Source organism: Pseudomassariella vexata, assembly GCF_002105095.1.
Source record: "Pseudomassariella vexata strain CBS 129021 chromosome Unknown BCR38scaffold_21, whole genome shotgun sequence".
NCBI lineage: Eukaryota > Fungi > Ascomycota > Sordariomycetes > Amphisphaeriales > Pseudomassariaceae > Pseudomassariella > Pseudomassariella vexata.
The window spans coordinates 417,862-438,176 of NW_024467976.1; the positions used below are offsets into that span (position 1 = coordinate 417,862).

General features: G+C 48.8%; 7 protein-coding genes across 7 annotated transcripts; 4 read left to right on the top strand and 3 right to left on the bottom strand.

The window, feature by feature from the left end:
• Positions 1 to 274: 274 nt before the first annotated feature.
• BCR38DRAFT_450437 (uncharacterized protein) lies at positions 275 to 989 on the top strand. Its single transcript, XM_040861373.1, has 3 exons — positions 275 to 644; positions 693 to 754; positions 806 to 989. The coding sequence occupies exons 1-3, from the start codon at positions 401 to 403 to the stop codon at positions 878 to 880; spliced, it is 381 nt and encodes a 126-aa protein (XP_040710424.1). The 5' UTR covers positions 275 to 400; the 3' UTR covers positions 881 to 989.
• BCR38DRAFT_450438 (clathrin adaptor complex small chain) lies at positions 990 to 1,824 on the bottom strand. Its single transcript, XM_040861374.1, has 2 exons — positions 1,635 to 1,824; positions 990 to 1,583 (listed from the first exon to the last, which is right to left on the bottom strand). Exons 1-2 carry the CDS (start codon positions 1,701 to 1,703, stop codon positions 1,086 to 1,088), a joined length of 567 nt encoding a protein of 188 aa, XP_040710425.1. The 5' UTR covers positions 1,704 to 1,824; the 3' UTR covers positions 990 to 1,085.
• An 856-nt stretch (positions 1,825 to 2,680) lies between these two features.
• BCR38DRAFT_306620 (uncharacterized protein) lies at positions 2,681 to 2,857 on the top strand (the record flags this gene model as incomplete). The annotated part of the gene is made up of 1 exon (XM_040854621.1): positions 2,681 to 2,857. A coding segment is annotated over one exon (177 nt), but the record flags the coding sequence as incomplete, so codon positions are not given.
• A 4,127-nt stretch (positions 2,858 to 6,984) lies between these two features.
• Positions 6,985 to 8,161, top strand: BCR38DRAFT_450443 (frataxin). Its single transcript, XM_040861375.1, has 2 exons — positions 6,985 to 7,502; positions 7,589 to 8,161. The coding sequence occupies exons 1-2, from the start codon at positions 7,179 to 7,181 to the stop codon at positions 7,838 to 7,840; spliced, it is 576 nt and encodes a 191-aa protein (XP_040710427.1). The 5' UTR covers positions 6,985 to 7,178; the 3' UTR covers positions 7,841 to 8,161.
• A 439-nt stretch (positions 8,162 to 8,600) lies between these two features.
• BCR38DRAFT_450446 (uncharacterized protein) lies at positions 8,601 to 10,020 on the bottom strand. Its single transcript, XM_040861376.1, has one exon. It carries the CDS (start codon positions 9,879 to 9,881, stop codon positions 8,802 to 8,804), a length of 1,080 nt encoding a protein of 359 aa, XP_040710428.1. The 5' UTR covers positions 9,882 to 10,020; the 3' UTR covers positions 8,601 to 8,801.
• A 3,291-nt stretch (positions 10,021 to 13,311) lies between these two features.
• Positions 13,312 to 15,600, top strand: BCR38DRAFT_414274 (uncharacterized protein; the record flags this gene model as incomplete). Its single annotated transcript, XM_040858918.1, has 2 exons — positions 13,312 to 13,499; positions 13,560 to 15,600. The coding sequence occupies 2 exons, from the start codon at positions 13,312 to 13,314 to the stop codon at positions 15,598 to 15,600; spliced, it is 2,229 nt and encodes a 742-aa protein (XP_040710429.1).
• Positions 15,601 to 16,613: 1,013 nt separating this feature from the next.
• On the bottom strand, positions 16,614 to 17,288 carry BCR38DRAFT_414275 (uncharacterized protein; the record flags this gene model as incomplete). The annotated part of the gene is made up of 4 exons (XM_040858919.1): positions 16,614 to 16,747; positions 16,876 to 16,998; positions 17,051 to 17,148; positions 17,200 to 17,288. 4 exons carry the CDS (start codon positions 17,286 to 17,288, stop codon positions 16,614 to 16,616), a joined length of 444 nt encoding a protein of 147 aa, XP_040710430.1.
• Positions 17,289 to 20,315: the final 3,027 nt, after the last annotated feature.

Sequence of the window (20,315 nt, forward strand, 5' to 3'; positions counted from 1 at the left end):
GTTGAGGTTTCAAGGATATCTTCGTCCTATTTATGCTCCGTCATGAGCTCCAAGGAGGGCGTAAATGAGTCCAAGACTCGCGGCTGGTGGTGATTTGTGACTGGCGATGTTGCTGTCTTCTCTGACTCAACCCAAATTTTGCGAATTTATCCAAGCTCTCTGAATGGCGGGGTCAATTGGTTGTAATGGTCTGTATGGAGGGGTAGCATTTTATGCATATGCATAACCCCACTAGCACCAAGTTATTCAAGAAACGGTGCATCGTTCCGTGGGGCTTTACATTCAAAATATATATCGCCAAGCATCACCAGCCACACGAGAACGGTATCCAAGGAATCGCATCTGAACGGTCGAAAGCAGCGCAATTGGGTTAGAGACAACCACAATTGGATTTCCAACAATGTTTCCCACACTTATGCGAACGGCTGGCGCGAGCCCAATTCCTCCCCAATTACGAAAGCCAATGACCGGCGTCTACAACAGTCGTTTCAAGCCGAAGAAGATCTGGCCGCCCGATTTCTCAAAGCTCACCCAGAAGGAACAATTCCGCTTCGAGAGGAAGTACAAGAGACGGGTGAAGCTCGCAACGGCACGACCAAGATGGGATAAATATGTCAAGATGGCACAGTTGTTCTCTATCACAAGTGAGTTGAGGCATATCATTTGAGCCGTCCCCTCTAATCGCGCTGTAGGTGTCGTTATTTATACTATTCTGTTCATGGACTGGAATACAGATCCCCAACCCTTCCAAGCAGTAAGTAGACATTTTACAATGGAAATGCGGCGCGACTAATCACGATCCAAGGTGAGGAGCAGGTTCTGGAGCGCGGTGGAAGCCTTCTCCCCTACAAAGAGATACGAGCGACGGAAATCAGAATGAACCACGACACACCTTGTATATCACAAAACGCTGTATCGCATCATGTGGAGTTTGGGCTTGGACAAGAATACCCGTTTGATATAATGTATAAGCACCTAATGGTTGAACACCAAAGATAATGCTCCTCTCTCGGACGATGCCCTTCGTCCATCGAGTGACCGTAACTCCATACACCGTCCATGCTTCCAGTGGCATGTCGACCCCATTAACGACCTGGCCAAACAAAGTTGCCGCCCATGCCCAGTCCGGCGCCGAGTCCTGCACCCCTAGATTCGTTGACCGGTCTCTTGGCGACTGTGCCTTGCGCCCTGACCCCCGAGACGATGCGATCCAGATTGGTTTCTATTACCACGCCGCCCACGATCATTTCGCTCAGTGCTGCGTGCAACGTCTCGAAGTTGAAGATGAGGTCCAACTCGCATACGTTCTCGAACAGCTTGTCGAGCGACTCGACGTAGACTTGGATCAAGTCAAGCAGCGCAAGCGGTGACTCGGTCGAGGTGGAGATTACGATGAAATAGAGGGTCGCATAATGGCGGTAGGTAACAAGTGATGGGACGTCATTGTGCGGCTCGGAGGAGGAGTGAGAGGTTCCGGATGCCGCGAGGACAGGAGGTAGAGGTAGGAAGTTACATGCGCCATCAGGGCGATTCGAAACGAGGGTAAAGATTTCGGATATTAGGCGTTGCTGAATGCTAGTTTCCTTTGGATGGTTAGCGACTTTGATCAGCTGGGGATACTTGGATTGTCAAACCAGCTGTGTGTAGAACTTGGTCAAACGAGGCTGGCCTTGGCCGTTGAAGACCAACACGGCGTTTATCATCTTCGATTCCTTTGTGCAGGCATTAATTGAGCAGGAGATACAACGTGAATCTAAACCTGCGAGTATGCATCTACCTCTATCGATTTCAAGTGCAACCCCAATTGCAACGTTGAACAACACCTGGTGGGGGACAAACTGTAAATCGCGGCCCACACCATAGGCACAGATCAGCACTAAAAATAAGCGGCACGCGCTCCGCCCTACTCCGCCGGGCCTCTCGCCCTCAAAACCCCCCGTCGTCCTGCTCCCAACCCACCTTTCCACCTTTCCTCCCTCTTCCCTAACCACCCAAGAGCAACATCTTGGGACCTTACCCTGCCGTCAGACAAGTGACGGCCCTCACGCAATTCCCCCAGACTTCAACTTCGATTTTCTCCCAGCCTCGAGTGGAGGCTACGTCACCTTGCCAGAATGCAATTCACTACTAAATCAATCGTCTACGTTTCGCAACAATGCAGCGTCACATACTTCCAGCCGCAGCAACGCATCGCCGCCCTCAAATCAACCTGACCTCACTTCCTGGGAGACATCTGCCACAGACCCAGCAGATGTCTCCCTTTTTGGAGGTGAGGATCTCGGCTTCGTGTCGAGTGATTGGTTGAATAGCGTTGACGGCTTCAGCGCGGGCTGGAATGGCGGCTCCGAGCTAGAATGGCCTGCGGCCCCTCGCTTGGAGCAGGAAAAGGACTTGATGCTTACGAACTCATTGCAGATTGATTTCACTGGTATGCAAAGTTCTCTTAAAATTTCCCTGTTTTCGTACTGACGTGTTTTCAGACCAACTTTTAACACTTCCAACATCCCTTCCAAGCACAACTCAGCCAGTATCATCTAACATGCCGGTTTTCACGGATATTATCCCTCTCCCTCAGCCAGAATCCAATTCGGATTCTCTCAGTTCTTCATCGTCTCCCCAATCTCATTCCCAATCATCCAGTTCGCGCAAGCGTTCTCCGCCAGTTGACCACGTAACGGCTCTCAAGCGGCAGCGCAACAATGTCGCTGCTCGCAAGTATCGTCAAAAAAAGATCGATCGGATCAGTGAGCTCGAGGACGAGCTAAACGACATCAAAAAGGAACGTGACGAATTACGCATTCGCCTTGCACGCCAGGAGGCCGAGACTGCTGCGCTCAAGAGTATGTTCAAGTTGAAAGACGGGGTTCAACGGGAAAGTCAGTAGCTTTGTATTGTCTCCTTGAAGGCCACGTCAGGTTTGAGGGTCATTTGTTAGTACACTTGAGCCATAATGATTCATTTATCTTGAGCAGCACGCTCCTTAAACTCGCTCCCTTCTGGCATGTTCTCTGATTTCGTATGCTGCTCATATCCTAAGTCCATACCCCCGTCATGGTGCAATTGCCTCGGTATTTCACTTAGACGAGATATCTGCAGTGATGTGGGAAACTCTCAACAGGTGTAGTACGATCAAAGGCCAGAGCACGGAAATGAGCTATTGTTGAGGTTGAGTCACCCATAAGCTCCGTCCGCGTAATACGTCCGTCGAGTTGATACAACTCTACACTTAGCTCGTCACATTCCATACGATCTGACTGGATCCATTTTTGAAGTGGCCATTCCACTCTCGTTTCTTCCATTGGTGCAATCATGCCCCAGTTTTCAGTCGAGCCGGATCTGCGGACCTTTAGCACCAGCGTAAGCTCTAATAATTGGCTCGGAAGTAGCCGATCTCGAAAGCCCACGGATGAGCCATTATGATTCATAATGATTTCACTTTTGATTGGTTCAGGTCCGTAGCATAGGCAGTAGCCTTCAGGTGAAGTGAAACGACAAACTTGATCGGTATGACGGCAAAAGCTTGACAAGCAGGCAACATCTCATACTTTCGCAATGAGAGCTCATCAACATTGAAACACGAAGCCCAGCTACGAACGAATTGGCCGGCGCAGACTGCGCCCTCAAGTGGCCAATATCAACATATAGCAGTTTCCGGTCATGCTATGATGCAAATATTATTTTACGGGCACACTGTTCTTCAAAACGTATTCATGTCATCCCAAAGGAAAGATTCCATTTCTAGTACACTGTAGCGATACGGGATCCCAAGGGGGGTTACCGTGTAGCTATGAATAAGATAAGATAGGGCTACAAGGGTGCCAGCTATGTAGCTAGCCAACCCAGCTTTCCCAATACACACACTTTAACCCCCATATGCACTTACATCACTACTACTCGAACTCTAGTACACGAGACTATACGTACACACGGATCTCGAGCAATCTAAATGAAAATTCGAGGCTATACTATCGCATTTGATCAACAAGTCAGGGTATTTGTCCTCGGCATGGATTACTGCGATTCATAGTTGCCAGGGCAGCTCAAGGTGTAATAGTTCCATTATCAATCTATGCAGCTAATCCACCGCGCATGTTTCGATCAATGGGTTATATTTGATGTAGAATACTATTATGCTCTGGTTACTTACTTCAAGCATCAAGGAGTACTTGCAAATTCAATGAATATGTAGAAAGGGGACCATGAGTAAAGACTATCTCGACGTAGAGGGAGTGGACGTACAATTTAGTTTGGTCATGGATCTCCAGATGGCCCCCTTCGCGTATTGCCAATTGGCCGAATCAAATTTGCAAATCAAGAATGAATGGTGGCATGGGTTGAGTATATCTGGGAACACAAAACATGACTACAAGTAACAAGGACAAATGTATCGCTGGCCGTCCTGCGGTCGAAGCTGAAATTTGCAGTTTATTGTGGTTAGGCTTGGGTTTTCTACCCTAATTCCCTGCGCTACTCAGTTCTTTCACCCATCCGATCAGTAGGTCGTTAAAAACTGCGTATCTGTACTGTCTGTCGATCAGAACGATGAGAAGCCCTGTTCGGGTTGAGATACCGCTTTTGTACTTCGTCATCCTTGATTACTCGATCACCTCTTGCCATTCGGCTTAGGGTATCTTTTCTACCCGGATGACGCCCGCTCTTATTTATGGAAACGTTACAACATTGATAATCCTCCTGGGCATAGCGGTTGGCTCTTTTGAATCGTTGGTGGACTAGGGAGAATAGTTCACACCAGAGAAATATTGCAAAGCTCTGGAATCATGATGATTGTCCCTCCACTGTTGTCGGGTGTAGCAATTCCGGCCTTATCCTCTGAGGCAGCTTTGTTCGGGGAGTCACTTCTGACCAGATGGATCATTATGGAAAGGCCAGCGTCATGGTCTTCACGAAGTTGTTGCTGCCAAATACGAGCCTCAAAGAATGCGAATTTTCTCATGGCCATTGTATTCTTCAAGCCCTAAAGAGTTCCCCATCAAGCCATTGTTCGAGTTTCGGGAGCTCATTACATCATTCCCATGCCAGTTAAAATCGAAGATCACGCAGCTGGCTGTTGGATTGTGGGCAAATGGATGTTTCCACATGATCTATACGTCCATATACTAACGTAACTTTGCCATGATAGGCTATTCATGTGAGTTGAATTTCTTTGGCTTTGCTCGGCAGCCTGCAGTCTCATCGAACGTAATATTGCTGTTTACGACCGAATGAAATATAACGAAGGCTGCTATTCAGAGAGAACGGTGTACATCTTACACAGATGAAAGGCAACTACATGGATGAAGCCATCGACCAGCTTGGTGAAGCCGATATCACCCCACCGGAGTAGGTTAACCGTCTTCTCGCCAGGTGTACATCGATGCAGCCACATGGACGAAGGAAGTAAAGTTGCAATTAAGATATTGGTTGCTTCTCGCTCGAGAAGTTTCGCTGCATGTTATAGGGAAATAAATTGACTCTTAATTGAGCTTATGGATTGAAATAATACGACAGACTATAAATAATATATACTTTGTGTTGAAGATTCATGGCAATTCCAGCAGTGAATCAGGCTATATCGAGTCAGAAATCACAATTAGGGAAACTTCGCTAATCCCCTTTGTGATCTTTCGCACATACCAAGCGTACTTACTCTTTAGCCGCCCAATAAATGCCCAGAATTTATGCAATTATTGCGGAATCGAAGTATTAGGGGCTGTATTGATACTATGAAGGTGCGTGGAGCCAATCTCAAGTTGGTCCCAAGGGGTCCCTAAATACTGCAACGCGTACCTGCCTGCCTCGTACCCCTGTACACCTGAGGCCATAACTTCCCACAGTTATGAATCTGAGCGAAATGGAATTATCAGAACAAAAACAAGCCAAGTCTTCTGTACTGCCCCACTTTGCTACCATATCTCAAGGATTTCAGAAGGCGCCTAGAAATTCACTTCAGCATGTAAAAATAATGGTCCCGGTAGTAAACCTATTAACAGGTGGGCCTTTCAGCACTGAAATGTTACGAACCGAGGTCGACGTCTCACTCAGCATATGGGAAAGTTTTCTTAGACAATTCACCCTTAAGCATTGACAATATTTTCCCGTGGCACAACCACCAAGGAACTTTGAAATACTTCAAGCAACCGGGCCATGTCATGCCAGAAGCATAGCACACTAAGAGGATGGTTTTTATACCACATGAACTGGTCTATACTATCATTTTTTCATATTAGAACCGATGCAGAGTCCAAATGATATGGCATTTCACGGCATCTTCTCTGCGTGTCGAACTTCTCCTTCCAGATATGGCCAGTCAGCCCAACGGCCACCTGCAAGACGACCAAAATGTCAGCTCTGAATATGCCAAGTATCTTGCATTGCGCGAGGGCCTGATCAAGAAGGTTCTTCTAGTCGAGCGCGACCTTCGCAGCGAGGAGATGGGTGGAATGCACCAGTACCATCTCGGACGGACCCAAAGAATCTGCCAGGATGGACACACGGCGTCCGTTCGACCATCCTAACTTGAAAAAAATCCGGACTACCGTCATACCCGAACACCCCGTGCCTTAACCAGGACCAGAGTATGCGATTGGATGGCCTAAGACCAGTAGGGAAGGCCAACACACCAGATAGTGACCCCACAACCGGCCGAACTTGCAAGTCATGAACGCGCCGGTTCGAAGAATTCATGTCCGGGTCAGGCCGAAATGACCCAGTTGAAATTATCTCTCAGCCAGCGCATATGGGATCAAATATCCTCTGCCATCAGCGCTTCCAGCCTCAAAATGCTGGCAATGAGAGCTTCTATGTTTGGAAAGTACGAATTAGAAGTCCTTGGAGGCAAGCAGGGCACATGTAGTTCACGAAGCTCGGGCCACCTGCAGCGTTCCTGGCGGGGAAGTGGGGAAGGCGCGGGAGATTCCATTGCGATTCGTACCAGACCTGGAGCTTAAAGCTTTGGCCGAAGTTAGCAGTTTCCAATGCTGCCATCTCACCTGATTACCTCGAACTCACATCGTGATTTCCAACTCAAGGATATGTTGTGACCCCCTGCCATTGAGAGCTCCAAGCTCCCAGATTCATCCAACAATTCGCTTGTAAATCCATTTCTTGGAGTCTTAGTACTTCAATTTGATCCACGCACGAAGTGGTCCATCCAACTCTCCGACCAACCCGATCACACCATGTCTGCCATCAACCTCATCAAGCTGGGCCGCGTCGCCGGTCGTGCACTTCCGCGCCGCAATGGAACTGGTATACGTCTGACCCGAAGTATCAGCTTTGCGCGATCTCTTCCTATTGCCAGCATCACTACTAGAGCTGTGCAGCCATTCTCGACCACGTCCCGAGCCGCGAAGCCATTGACTACCGAAATCCTTCAGAACGCCAAGGAAGCACCCCTCACCGACAACCAGTACCACGAGCTGGCGGATGATTACCTCGATACTGTTCTTGAGAAGGCCGAGGCCAGAGCAGAGGCGGTGATCGGATTGGATGTTGAATACAGCGTACTTGCCCCGCTACAGCACTCCCCTCAACTGCGTGCACAGATGTCCCATGAATTTGATTCACCCGCTGACGATTGCCCCTCCAGGCCGGCGTGATGACCATCGAGGTGCCCAACGTGGGTAAGTGGGTCATCAACAAGCAGCCGCCCAACAAGCAGATCTGGCTGTCATCCCCACGTTCCGGCCCGAAGCGCTTCAACTGGGTGGTCATTAGCGAAGACCAGTCATCGAAGCAAGACACGGCCACGGGCGGGTGGATATACCTCAAGGATGGGGCCTACCTTAACGAGATCTTGGACGCTGAACTTGGCCTCGACATGGAAGGCGTTTCTGACTGAAGAGGTCCGAAACGACGAGTGCATCGACGCAGTCATGTCCCCCTCGACTGCACCCTCCACTTTGACGGAACAAACGAGAGTCGGGATATCGATAAGTGAAATGGATGTACTTGAGCACCGTTTGAAGAAACTGGTTACTGGTAAACTTGCAGGAGTTTAGGGAGTACAAGGTCGGCAATGATGGCTTGCTATAAGCAGTTCGAGACGCTTGAGCTTATGGATAGGGATTACAATCTCGAACTAGTGTACTGTACTTTCATATCTTATCGACGCGATAGTTCACCTTCATCTACTCCCAACTGGATTTTGGTGTCTCACAAAGGCTATCATTGTCATAACGGTGCTGTCTCGTGATGACCACGGCGTTCAACTTCGACATCCAGTGGCGACTGGTCATCATTTTGACGTTTTTAGCTGCGTTCGATGCTTCAAGCCGAACTCCATTGCATTATGCCTAACCCCTCGGGACCATATATTCGTACCCGGCTCTGGCCTGTCAGACGCAGGGCAACGCTGAGTTTGGAATCAGAATCAGACTATCGAGTTCATTCCACTGCATGTCGCGAACCCACTTCTCCCTCATACCAGAACAATGAGTAGCTGAGGCAATGGGAAGAGAAACTAGCTGTGCGGCGGTAGATTCCGATTGGGACATGTCGGAGGCATGTTGAAGCCCCGAAGGGTTACGGTTGGGTATCTTCCTGTTCAAGCCGCGATTTCGTTGTTACGAGATTTGCAAGAGCTGACTTTGATCAATGGGCCTAAATATTTGCAGCAAAAAAAATGACAGGAGATGAAGTCTAAACGCCCCTTCGACGTGGAGTCATATGGCACGGGTATCAAGGATTGATTCCCCAGGAACGTTTGCACAGGCCATCCTTATCGTGCACGACCAATAACGATACTCCTATAGGCTTTACAAGCATGCTATAAGTATATCCCAATACATCTCAGATACTGCTCAAAGCTCCAGCCGATCAAGACCCGCCGCCGCAAACAGTAGCTCACCCCCGGCCCCCACCTCCCCAAGACCACCCAACTCCTCAAGGTCCCCCATCAATTCCCTCTGCTCCTGCACCTCCAATCTCCTCTGCTCTCCCACCTTCTCCCAGCAACCCAAACACCTCTCTCCCTTCCGCATCATCAACTTACAACCCCGACACATTCTCCTGGCCCTCCACTCCTTTAACGGCCCCGTATTATCTGAATCACCGTACAACCTCCACACACAACTCCGACATCTTCTCTTCCACCCGCGACTGGGATTCTCCCTTGCCATGTCTAACTGCCGTGTCGTGAACCGTACATCAGGTAGTATGCAGAAGCAAGCGTAGTAGGCACTGCGCTGCTGCTGCTGATCTTGGTTCCCGAGATTAATTCTCAAAACCATGTCGCGCACGAAGCGGAATTTATCATGCAAAGCGCACTGGGAGGGGTCAACAACAGCGTGAAAGAGGCGGCTCGTTTGAGATAGTGCGATGGAGTCGCGATACCCTAACATCTCGAGCATTATTTGCCGTATATTGGACGGTAGGCCCTGGAGTGTGGGCGAGGGTTCGACAGGACAGCATCTCCACCCCGGATTCCTGAAATCTCTATCCGTCGGATCATTGGGGATCCCACAGCGTTCATACTTAGGGCCCCATCGCTGACACTTCCAGCAGAGGTAGAACAATTTCTTCCCCTTGCGGTAGGCCAGCGCATGCTCGCAGAGCCGGTATTTGGCCGCGCAGTTCCAGCAGAAGCGGTCGTGCGTTGGATGCGAGGCGTTCTTGGATCTAGGGCCGGTGATTTGTTTGTGGCCGAAGGAGGACTTGGGGAGGAGATGGCTGCATCTGTAGCAGATGTAGAGGGACTTATTTTGGGTGAAGAGCTCTGCTTTTGAGAGGAAGTCTTGTTTTTGGCCGGGGGAAAGCCGGTTCGGGTCGATATGGCAGTAGAAGTAGCAGTTACACTTCTTCAGGGCTAGGGCCGAGGGGTAGTCGAGATGTTTAGATACCTCGCAGTGGATGTCGAAAGGCAGGTCCTGGAAGGAAGGCATTGTGCAGGTGTTGTGGGGGATAGCGGAGCATGATGAGATGGCTTTCGGACGATGCGAATTTTGTGCGGCGGTGTAGTTTCAATATGAATCTGGCACGTAAAATATTCATGAAATGGTTGTAGAAGACAGGAAAAATGAGGAAAAGGTTTAGTATTGGCAGCACCAAAGAGCTTCACATACGTTGGGTCTGGTGAGTCATCCCCTAAGCGTCATGAGTCTTGGCCAATAGGGGTATAACTGCAAGGGTGCGTGGCGATCTCAGAGTAAGCTTTCATACCAAATTTTCGGATCATTCGAAACCTAAGAAGCATGGTGAAGGGCCCTTTAGAGCTAGTGGAACCCTGAATATTGCAGCATGAGGAGAATTGATCAACCAGAGGGAGGCATCATCCCAAAATCAGTAAGGAATAAATCGCTCAACTGCCTCGACTAGCGTTTGACCAACGAGCAGTCCATGTCTCCAATTCTCGTGCCTTTCTAGACGCCGCCGACTTCCCGGTTGTTTGGCCCGTCACCCAGAACCGCTCCATTGAGTCGGTCCGACTTGTATAAATGTTAAGATGGTCTTGTCGTTGTGGTACTTGCTTGAGTGCCTCTCCGAACATTGAAGTACTTCTCGCAAACGAGCTACAATGAATCATTTTGGTCAGTCAAGGGGCACTTGCCGCGGAGATCTTGAGGGATGGGGCCAACCTCGAGGATTTATGCGCCGAGTGGCCCTGTGGCATGATGAAATGGTGATATGATCTGAGTGTATCGAGGGTTCAAAGTGGGTGCCAAAAGATAGAATAGTACGAGTATCTGATTTTTCGACCTGTTCTTGTGGGGACTTGACTTGGAGTGACTGATCAGACGGTTGATACGGAAGGTTAAGAGCATATGTGGAAACGGATTGTGAGTGTAGACAACAAAATCACATGTTGGATAGAGATATGGGAGACATGTTGAGTTGTTCCGTCATCTTGATAGACTTCGAGGTCCAGTCAGCGTCTTATATGAGATGCGGTGATACTACTGCCACTTGCCAGCACAACAATAAGGTGAAATGTAAAAAGGCGACAAGAAAGATGACCAGAACCCAGGATTTGACACTTGAATATTAGTCGTTACAGGCCCGAACAATGTAGTGTAGGGTGGAAGACTGATTGCATATTGAACTTGAGCTGCAACGCGGTTTGTGACCAAGTAAGAGAAGAACAAGTCGGAATGTGGCGCCGGGCAAGTGTACAATCCATTGTCGTCGGGTATCCGAGTCGCCACATCGGAGGCGGCAGACCACACGTGGTATCCTAGTTGTTGCATGATGATTTTGTATTCGTATATGTATGCGCGGGGAAAAGCCGTTGTCTGCTGATGCGTTCCTGATGAGGCTTCGCGAATCAATCAAGCTCGCAAAATACCAAACTGATGCTCCTAGCCAATAGGAGAGCTGAACATGGGTTTGGAAACAAACAGCAAGGCCAAGCTTCAGATTGTAGGGCGGTTTCGAACAGCACCCCTTGTTCTAGCGGGGTGGCAAATGTCAGATAATCAGAAAACCGACATGAGGACCTTCCGGAAGAGTCGGAATCGACGGAATAAAAATCGAATGTGTCCAGTACGAGGAAGGAAATGAAGAAAAGCTGTGTTGGCGGTAGTGATGATGATGGATCGTGACCAAGCCACCCCCAAGCCAAGCCAAGCATTGCACTGGCTAATTGAGGATGTTGCTAACGGGAGGCTCGTCCCGTCTAGCTCCACGTCCAACGCTAGGCGCGAACCGTTAGCAAAAAGATACTAGCACGACTTGTTCATCGTGCAAAAGCTCAATCTCCTCGTTTAGTGGTGTCTCGAGAACACTCCAGATTCACTTGTTCTCACGATGCCATCCAGTGCCTAAAGGTACTATATCAATCTCCGTGTGTGTGTGTGTTCGGCAGACTGGCTGGAATAGCCCTTGTGTGTGTGTGTGTGTGTTCGGTAGACCCACCAGCGCCGAGCGTTTTACGGGGCACTGGCGATTCGCGGAAGACGAGGTAGGGGGGTAAGGGGAGATACGGGACGGCTCTGTATCAACGAAAACTTGGCTCGGATCGCGTGTTATTTTGCCATTCGTTGAATCCAGAAGGGATGTTAAAGACGACGGAAACCTGGCTGGTGAAGTGAGTGTTGGAATCTGGAAAAACTCGAGTGGTGTCAAGACGGGAATGTTGGACTACCCGACTCGCAACTCATCTCAACTTCCCTGTCCGAATGCTCGCTTGTATTGCGAATGCCGTCCTTGAAACAACCATAACACCATAACCTGTTCTCTCGACAAAATATGAAGTCATAATGTTCAATATTGGAAAATTTTAGGGCCAGGTCGAGGTTGCTCTGTTCGCCTTGCAGCGGATAGCCTGGACGCGCCACCGACTCAACTAGGTGGTGGTGGTGAGATGGTGGTTCGCGCGCACGACAGCCGCGGAGCCGCTCATTGTCAAAATTCCCCGCTTCCCATCAAGCGTGATTGGGACAATCGGCGGTAATGTGGGTTTTTACAGATCGCTTGGCTACTTGTGAGTGATTGCCCACTGAGTGCTTGTCAGTGGCCTTGTCAGTGGCCTTGTATGCCAACACAGCCTCTGATAGTGCGCTACTCTCATGTTGGTGCCAACCGCAAGCCACGACAACGGTAACACTGCCACCCTTTCTTACTTCCAACACCTCCCCAAGTCATTGTTTCCCTAGCCAAAAAAAAGTATTTCGGCTTTTGACTGGGTATTGTCCGATTGAAACATACGGAAAGAACAAGATTCGATGCGAGCACGTCATTTGAAGAGCTTGAGGATTGGTGGACAGTCGAGATGAACCATTTTCCCAAGGTGCTTCCACTCGCGGCTGGCAGTGCTTCAGTGCTGGAGGTGTGATGTGCTTGAACACCAACACGACTAAAACTGAAAAGCCTGGGTATCACAGATGTAATCGGTCAAGAAATATCTTCGCTCCCATCTTGTCACTTGTCACGATACTTCCGCATGAGCAAATCATTGGCCGCAGCCGATCAAGGTTGTGATTATTGTGACGCAAAATTGCAGCATTGCAGCATCGCATGAGCCGCAGCTAGACGCAGGCGGAGTACCTACTAACAGTTCTTTACCTCAATAGCGATTGGGTTGGGTGGGACTAATCATGATCCCTGCGGGAGCCCTGGCAGATTCTAAAGAGCTGCCTCCAAACGACAATACTGCCTCTCACAACCTGCGGCCAAACCAGACCACAGTTCCCACCAGCTTAATAAACAGCTTTCCAGCGATGGATCAGCTCACACAAATTCAAGTGTCCTCCTCTCAGGGAGAACCTAACTCACAGTATTCTGGGTTTCCTCTGCTCAATAGGTAGATTGTTGGCTTCTGGATCCCCAAGCATACAGCGACACTCAACTGGTATCGCTCTAGCCGCCAACGCCAAGATGACTCCCGCCAACATTGATTTAGCGTCACCAGCGACAACCACATCTACCAATCGCGGAAACAAAGGTGGTCGCCCAAGGGACTGGACTTTTGCTCGAGCGCGCAGACTTACGCGACTCTATCTCTACACGAACTTGCCGCTCCACAATATTCTCGACTTGCTCAAGGAGGATGTCTGGCAGCCTGGGTATGCTTACTCTGCATGGCTGAACTAACTCGGTCTGCGTACTGACACCAAATCTTACAGGAAGGAAGCTGCCAACAAGATCCTCAATGGTGTACTCGGCAAAGACCCTAGATGGATGCGACCAAGAACTGTCGAGGATCAACGCCAGCGGATCCATTGCCTTAAGAATAGCGAACGGGCGCCGAAGAAAGACAGTCGTCCCCCACAGCACGCAATACAACCACACCGGCCGGCAAGTGGTGTCTACTACAACAGCTTCCTGAATCCCGAAACCGATACGCTTGACGGTGCAACAATCACCCGGTCTGCTGGCTCCTCTTATGAGAAACCGGATGATTTCGTCCTTGATCGAGACACTGTGAATACACTTTATGATTGGAATTCCCGATTCGACTTTGTTCCGCCGTCCACTGTGCCTCTATCCCATGTCAATCTAGGACAACTTCCAAACTCTTCGCGTACAACTCTCAGCAGGTTCTTTCCTAGAGGGATTAGCCGGCAAGGTACTGCCATGACTACGTCCACTGACTTCACCACTGCGAGTACCCGGACTCGAGAAGCTTTCGGTGCGGTGCAGGAGAAGCTTCAGCTGGTATCTGACCTTACGCAATCCGACGTGAAGGACGTGTTCCGCGTTTTTAAGCGCTACACCATCTCGGCTGAGCCAGAAGCACACGACTCTCGCTCTGCAGCTGTCTTCTCGCCTAGCATTCCCACTAATGTGCAGCATTCAACGAACCAATTTGGCAGCATTCGAAGGCAACCAACCAGCGTACTAGTCACACAGAAACTCGCAGGCGACCTAGTGGATGTGAATGCCCTCTGCCAACAACAATGTTATATTCCCAAGTCGGCTATTCACGACACCACGGCATGCGACTGCCAACTTCGAGGCATCAAACTTGATGTCGTAGACCCATTCGGTAATACTGCTTATCACCACTTCGCCGCCACCGAAGGACACCAGGATTTACTCATACAGTCCTTTTGTGAGAGTTTCGACCATTCTGATTTCCTTGTTGGGGCGCGAAACACAGCTGGACAAACCTTTCTTCATGTCCTGCATTCGTGTTGGTATGATGAAGAGTCCCAGTTGAGTGAACTACTATCAATTCTGAAGGCTAGGAACTTCCCCCTCTACGCCACAGATGTATACGGACGCACCTTTTTCCATATTCTTGGCGAAAACCTAACCCGAAACCCTCACCTTTTGAGGGAGATTACACGTAACTTCGACATGGAAAATCTCGAATGTCGGGATGCTTTTGGGGTCAAACCAATGACGGGCATACGTCGTGTGGGGACCATGCCAAGTGTCCAGGAAGAAGGACAAGAAGGACTGGGCCGTCTGACGATCCCACCAGGCGATGCGCAGGCAAGAACTCGCATTCAAGCCCAACTGGTGAAGATAATTAATGATGCATTCGCAATCAAACCAACCATCGAAGATGCCCAAGGTCGAAATGCACTTCATTGTCTTGCCGAAGTTGCCTTCGACGCAAACCTTGTGCCCCAGGAAGCGTCTCGCGATGAAATCACCCATAGTCCGGTTTCGAAGCGCAAACTAGACGATAACTACGAGCCAAAAGATTCTTGTCCTCTCAGTTACCGAATGCAGTACCTGGGTACTTTGCTCGAGGCTGGAGTCGACGTAAACCATTACAACTCCAAGGGAGACACCGTTCTCATGGCCTTCGTCTCCCATATCACGGATGGGAAGTACGACAAGGATCTAGAGGCCATCATCAAAATTCTGGTCAAGGAGGGCGCGAATCTTGAAGCCCGAAACCGCAATGGCGAGACAGCATTACACGTCGCCGCGAGGCTGGGGCAGAAGCGATCGGTTAAGTGCCTCATTGAACAAGGCGCCAACGTTTACGCTCGCAATGGAGAATCGATTGGCATCCTCCCCGTCATCGATAGATTGTGGCGCATGACCGAGGATGATCACAAGTTCAATCTGAGACTCGAAGCATGTCGTGCTGTGCTGACGGGTCAATACGGAGACAAGAACACTCCTGAGCAGAATCCGACTGCTGAACAGGAGTGGGCTTTCCGCCCCAAGCTACCTCCGGACTCGGCCAAGAGCCGGAAGTCTTAGCGGTGATGGGAATGCTTGTTACTGCATCTTCTTGATCCGGGCTGTGGTGCAGACCCTCGGATTTTATGTTTATCTACTATGTTTCTCTATGATTTATGATTATGATTGGCAGTAGGATACCCTCGAGTTATTGCATGGTGTTTGGCGCATTGAGAACGGAAAGGGGCTTTGTGTGACGACTGACACATGGACGATAAGCAGGGACATCCTGACATGGCCTGCCCTGATCTGGACGAGCGCGTTCCCCTTATAATAGGAGAACGGCCAGACATACATGTAACCCTTTCCTTCTCTTTCTTCCCTAGTTTAGTATTCAACAATAGAGATGCACTGATATGCAACCTTGATTCGTACCTATGTGCCTCTGCCTCGTTACACTTTGAGCTTTTCGGTTGGACAGAGGAGATGGGATTGGCCAGGAGTTGTATCAAGTTCGTATTGTCCCTAAATGTAAACAGAAGTATACGAACAATTCTGCACATGATGTGTTTACATCGATGTCCCTTCAGTTACACATGTACGAACCCCTCTTGCCCCGAGCTTGTGTGATGTGTTCATGGCTATCACCCCTCACTCCAAAGCATTGCCAAGCAAAAAGAAACCCCCACAATCAACATTCTTCAACCTTAGTCCCAATTGCCTATCTCCTCCCGTCTGCAATTTATATATCGTCCACTTTTATGAGGTTACAGTAGTTAATAGTCGATGCATGTTCAGGCTACAGCTACTAGATACCCGCCAAAACTTGTAACAAGACAAGCACCCACCCCACAGTTCTAATGATGATATTGGTGAAGATATATAGACGCGGGATTCTTGAGACAAACTTGCAGGTTGATGAAGTTGTACTTTAGATGCACGTTTGATGAGAAACGGAATTTATAATGGAAATTTTCATTCTTTTGAAAGTCGAAATTCATAAATCTTGTCATCCAGAAGAAAAGAAGCAGAAGCAAGTGGCCACATTTGAAACACGACGTGACACTCTTTGACACAGCAACTTGAAAATACCCTCACAGCACTTCAGCCTCAGCCTCAGCCTCAGTCCTAGTCTCAGTACCCGTACCCGTGCCCGTACCAGTGCCCGTACCAGTGCCCGTACCAGTGCCAGTTCCGGTACCGACACCGGTGTCACCGCCTCGTCCCGCTATGATCGAAGTCAGCAACGTTCCAAAGGGATTATTTCATCGTTCCAGGATCAGCAATCCCCAAAGCTTCGACAAGCTCATCGTAGCTCCAGAAGCAGCTATGATCAAATGAAGGTGGGGTATTTACCTCCACCTTGGTTGACACCTCCCTGACCACCAGTGCCAGTACCAACACCTGTGCCTACTCCCTGCCCACCCCCAACACCCTGACCCGGGCCCACACCCTGTCCGCCACCAATGATACCCGGACCTGTCAATTCACGCGTCAACAATGATCCAAGAAACTCATATATTCGACTTACCGAAGCACTGGTTGCCTCCAGTACCCGTCCCTGGGATTGTTTGTCCCGGAACGACACCCTGCCCACCGCCCGTTCCCGTTCCTGGGAAGGGAACGCCACTGTTGTGTTGTTAGACTTTTGTTTTAAGGATATGCGGGATTGGGACTCACCCGCCGCCAGGAGCAACCTGAGGCGCTGCATAGGCCATTCTGGTTGAGGCAGCGGCTAGGGCTGTCATGAGGATGGTCCAGGAATGCATCTTGTTGGGGATTTTGTGTGAGTCAGTTGTAAGAGAAAGGGACTTGTGTGTGTGTATGAGTGTTAAGTGAATGGTGTCGATGATGAACTTGGATATTCACGATCTAGAGCACCGTATATATACTTGAACGAGCATGTAAATCTACCGACCGTAACGTCATTAGGTGTATCATTTCGGGCACTTATTCATCACAATCCATCCAAAGATCTCAGCGGCGCCGGTCGTGGTGGCTACTCGGTCATTAATGATGGCCGAAGGCAGCTTCATCAACTTCTGCATCGTCCAAAGAGATCATATCATCTTTCAAGACCCGGCGCAGTGATCACTTCTCGTGCACCTAGTGACCTGAAACTCATTCGCCGTTAGTAGCACTACATGAAACCCCCCGTCTAACTGACATGAGATGTGCGCTCTGTGTATGTAGATACAGTTTCAACCCCCGCAAGTCCACTTACTAAGTCACTTCAGACGAACCATTTAAATCTGGCTGCTTCAACCGAATCAAAATCTCGTCTGGATGAAATGACTGACCCTTCCCGGGCCGTAGGGATAGGACGAAACTCTATACCGTGGGGCCAAGACCGACGCAATCCCTGAGAGCAACCAACAATTATCCTGCTGGTTATTACCAGTCAAATCCTCGCGACTAGTGGTGTATGGTTGTTATTGTGCTTTCTTGACCGTCCGTGTTCGCCCATGATGCCCCAAGCAAGTTCGCAATCCTCGCTCAGCAATCATGGGCAAGCACCTGAGTTTCCTGATTCCAAATCAGCTGACCGGTCTGTTATCTGATGCTGATGCTGCTAGTTGAATTTATGCTGCATCATCCCAAAAGTTCCAACGAAGCTGCTTGGCCTCAATGAGTCGGCGACGCTTTTCGGGCTGCGGTGACGATCACAGTGCTCGATGGTGATAACCCCGAGTGGCAACATTTGGACTTGTTGAGAGCCGAGTATCACACGCCTTAAAACGCTCTCATCCCTGTAACCGTTGCCACTGGACATATTTGATGACACGATTGGCCGAAGGGAGGAAGGACCGTTATGTCCTCTCCCGCCCGGTACGCTTCTTGATTGGCAATGGCTATTGGAGTCTACGAAGTACGAGAGTTAAAATTAGACCCTTTTTTCATAGCGGAGCCTTAATAGCACAAGTTAAATATTATCTGCTAGTTGATAAGAAGCGGCCCCAGCTCCCCATCACTTTGCAATGCGTACTAAATTGACATAATCGGATCACTATTCGACGTACTATGTGGCCGGGCGACTACAGCAGGACTCGTTAAATCAGCTATGAAATCGACTAACTATACATCGGTAAACCACTCGAAGCCAATTTTGCCCATTCGAAATTTCAGACTCGAGCAACCTTGAATTGTTTGATCGAGTTGGTGCTTCCAATTTGGAAATATCGAGACTTTGTACCACGGTACGATCAGACACTGTATATCTACATTCACATTCACTATCAATACGTCAGCTAGTCAATCAGAGTTGGAACAAATTACGACATCATATAACTCAACGTTCCGCTTCAATGTAATCCTTCGTGGGTGCCATTTTGTCCTGATTGAGAACAATGTGAATTGCAATCAGCCTCGCTGGCACTGTTTCTACTGAAGCTACCGTCCCATCCTCGGAATTTTCCAGCTTCTTCCCTTCTCACCTTTTGGATCGAGATTGAATCACATCCAGATTCAGCAACGAGCATTAAATTCACACCTTTGACAAAAATGCATCGCTATTACATGTTTGATCTGTCAACCGACCTTTCATCTGGCCATACTCTATCGATTTTAACTCTGCCATCCTTCGTCCGGCAACCATCTGTCAGCATACTCGTCAAGATTAACATCTCTATCTCCACTCTGTTCATCTCCATTAGTATCAATCTCATCCCTATGAACAGCAATGGTGCGTCTACCATCGAAACGCCTAGCTTGGTACCCGACGCAATACCTCCTACATCCTACAATCTGGCACGGATGGACATCTCGTACCTCCTGCTGTATTTATTTTCATCTTCGTCGTCACCCTCTTTGTCGGTATTATGCTCGTCCTATTCATCGTGCTTACTGATATCATTAGTCACAAGATTTAAAGCCGTACCCAAAGCAAGCACCGGTTTAACTCCACAGGATATCCATATCTACCAATCCACTATCATAATTTTGCTATGGACCGTCACCAGCTAGGAGATCTTTGTAGGTTGAAATGGATACATATTTGGTGGAATATTCTACTGGGAGTATGTATATTCGATATCAGACCCCTATTTGGGCCTCGGCCAGTCCTGGTCGACCTACATTCTGTAATCAAAGATAAGTTTATAATGATTATTAAGGCAAAACAGTCCTACATATATCATGATCAGCACCAAGTTTGTCCGTTCACGAACTCGTCAAGCCTAAAAAAGGCGGTTTGGGGTCAAGGACATGTATCTTTCCTTTTTCAGCTATACGTCATTTCGACGGTACTTCCGAATACTAGTAATCTGCACCACACTGTTAGTAACTCCACAATAAATCTGTACATAGTATAAAACAATAAGTGCACATACCACAATTCGCCAATAACGTACGAGTCAGGTTGGAAATGCCGCAAGTTTGTAAGTGCTATAGGGCTTTTATGTGATAGCGAACAGAGAGCATATTCATGCGATGTTCGGAAATATCATTTTCGGCCAAACCCGAATACTATGAGTATAACTGACAAACAGGCCTTCAGGTCTCTGTCCTACTAATATGCCCAGCTGTTGCTGGCGCCGTTATTCGTCAACTGACCACTCAACCACTGCCCCATCGTCGTAGGGGCGAAGATACATGACATGATATTTTTCGAGACGGCCGTGTCTGCGGAGAATAGTCATGTGAGAGCTTGATTGAAGAATATCCAAGAGAACCGAGATGATCGGATATACAGTGTTCAGCCATATATGTGTGTCCAAGTTTATGACACTAAACCTGGGTCTGAACAATATCAAAAATCCCTATGTAAGTCGTATAGCGCAGGTTTTATGGCAAAGTTC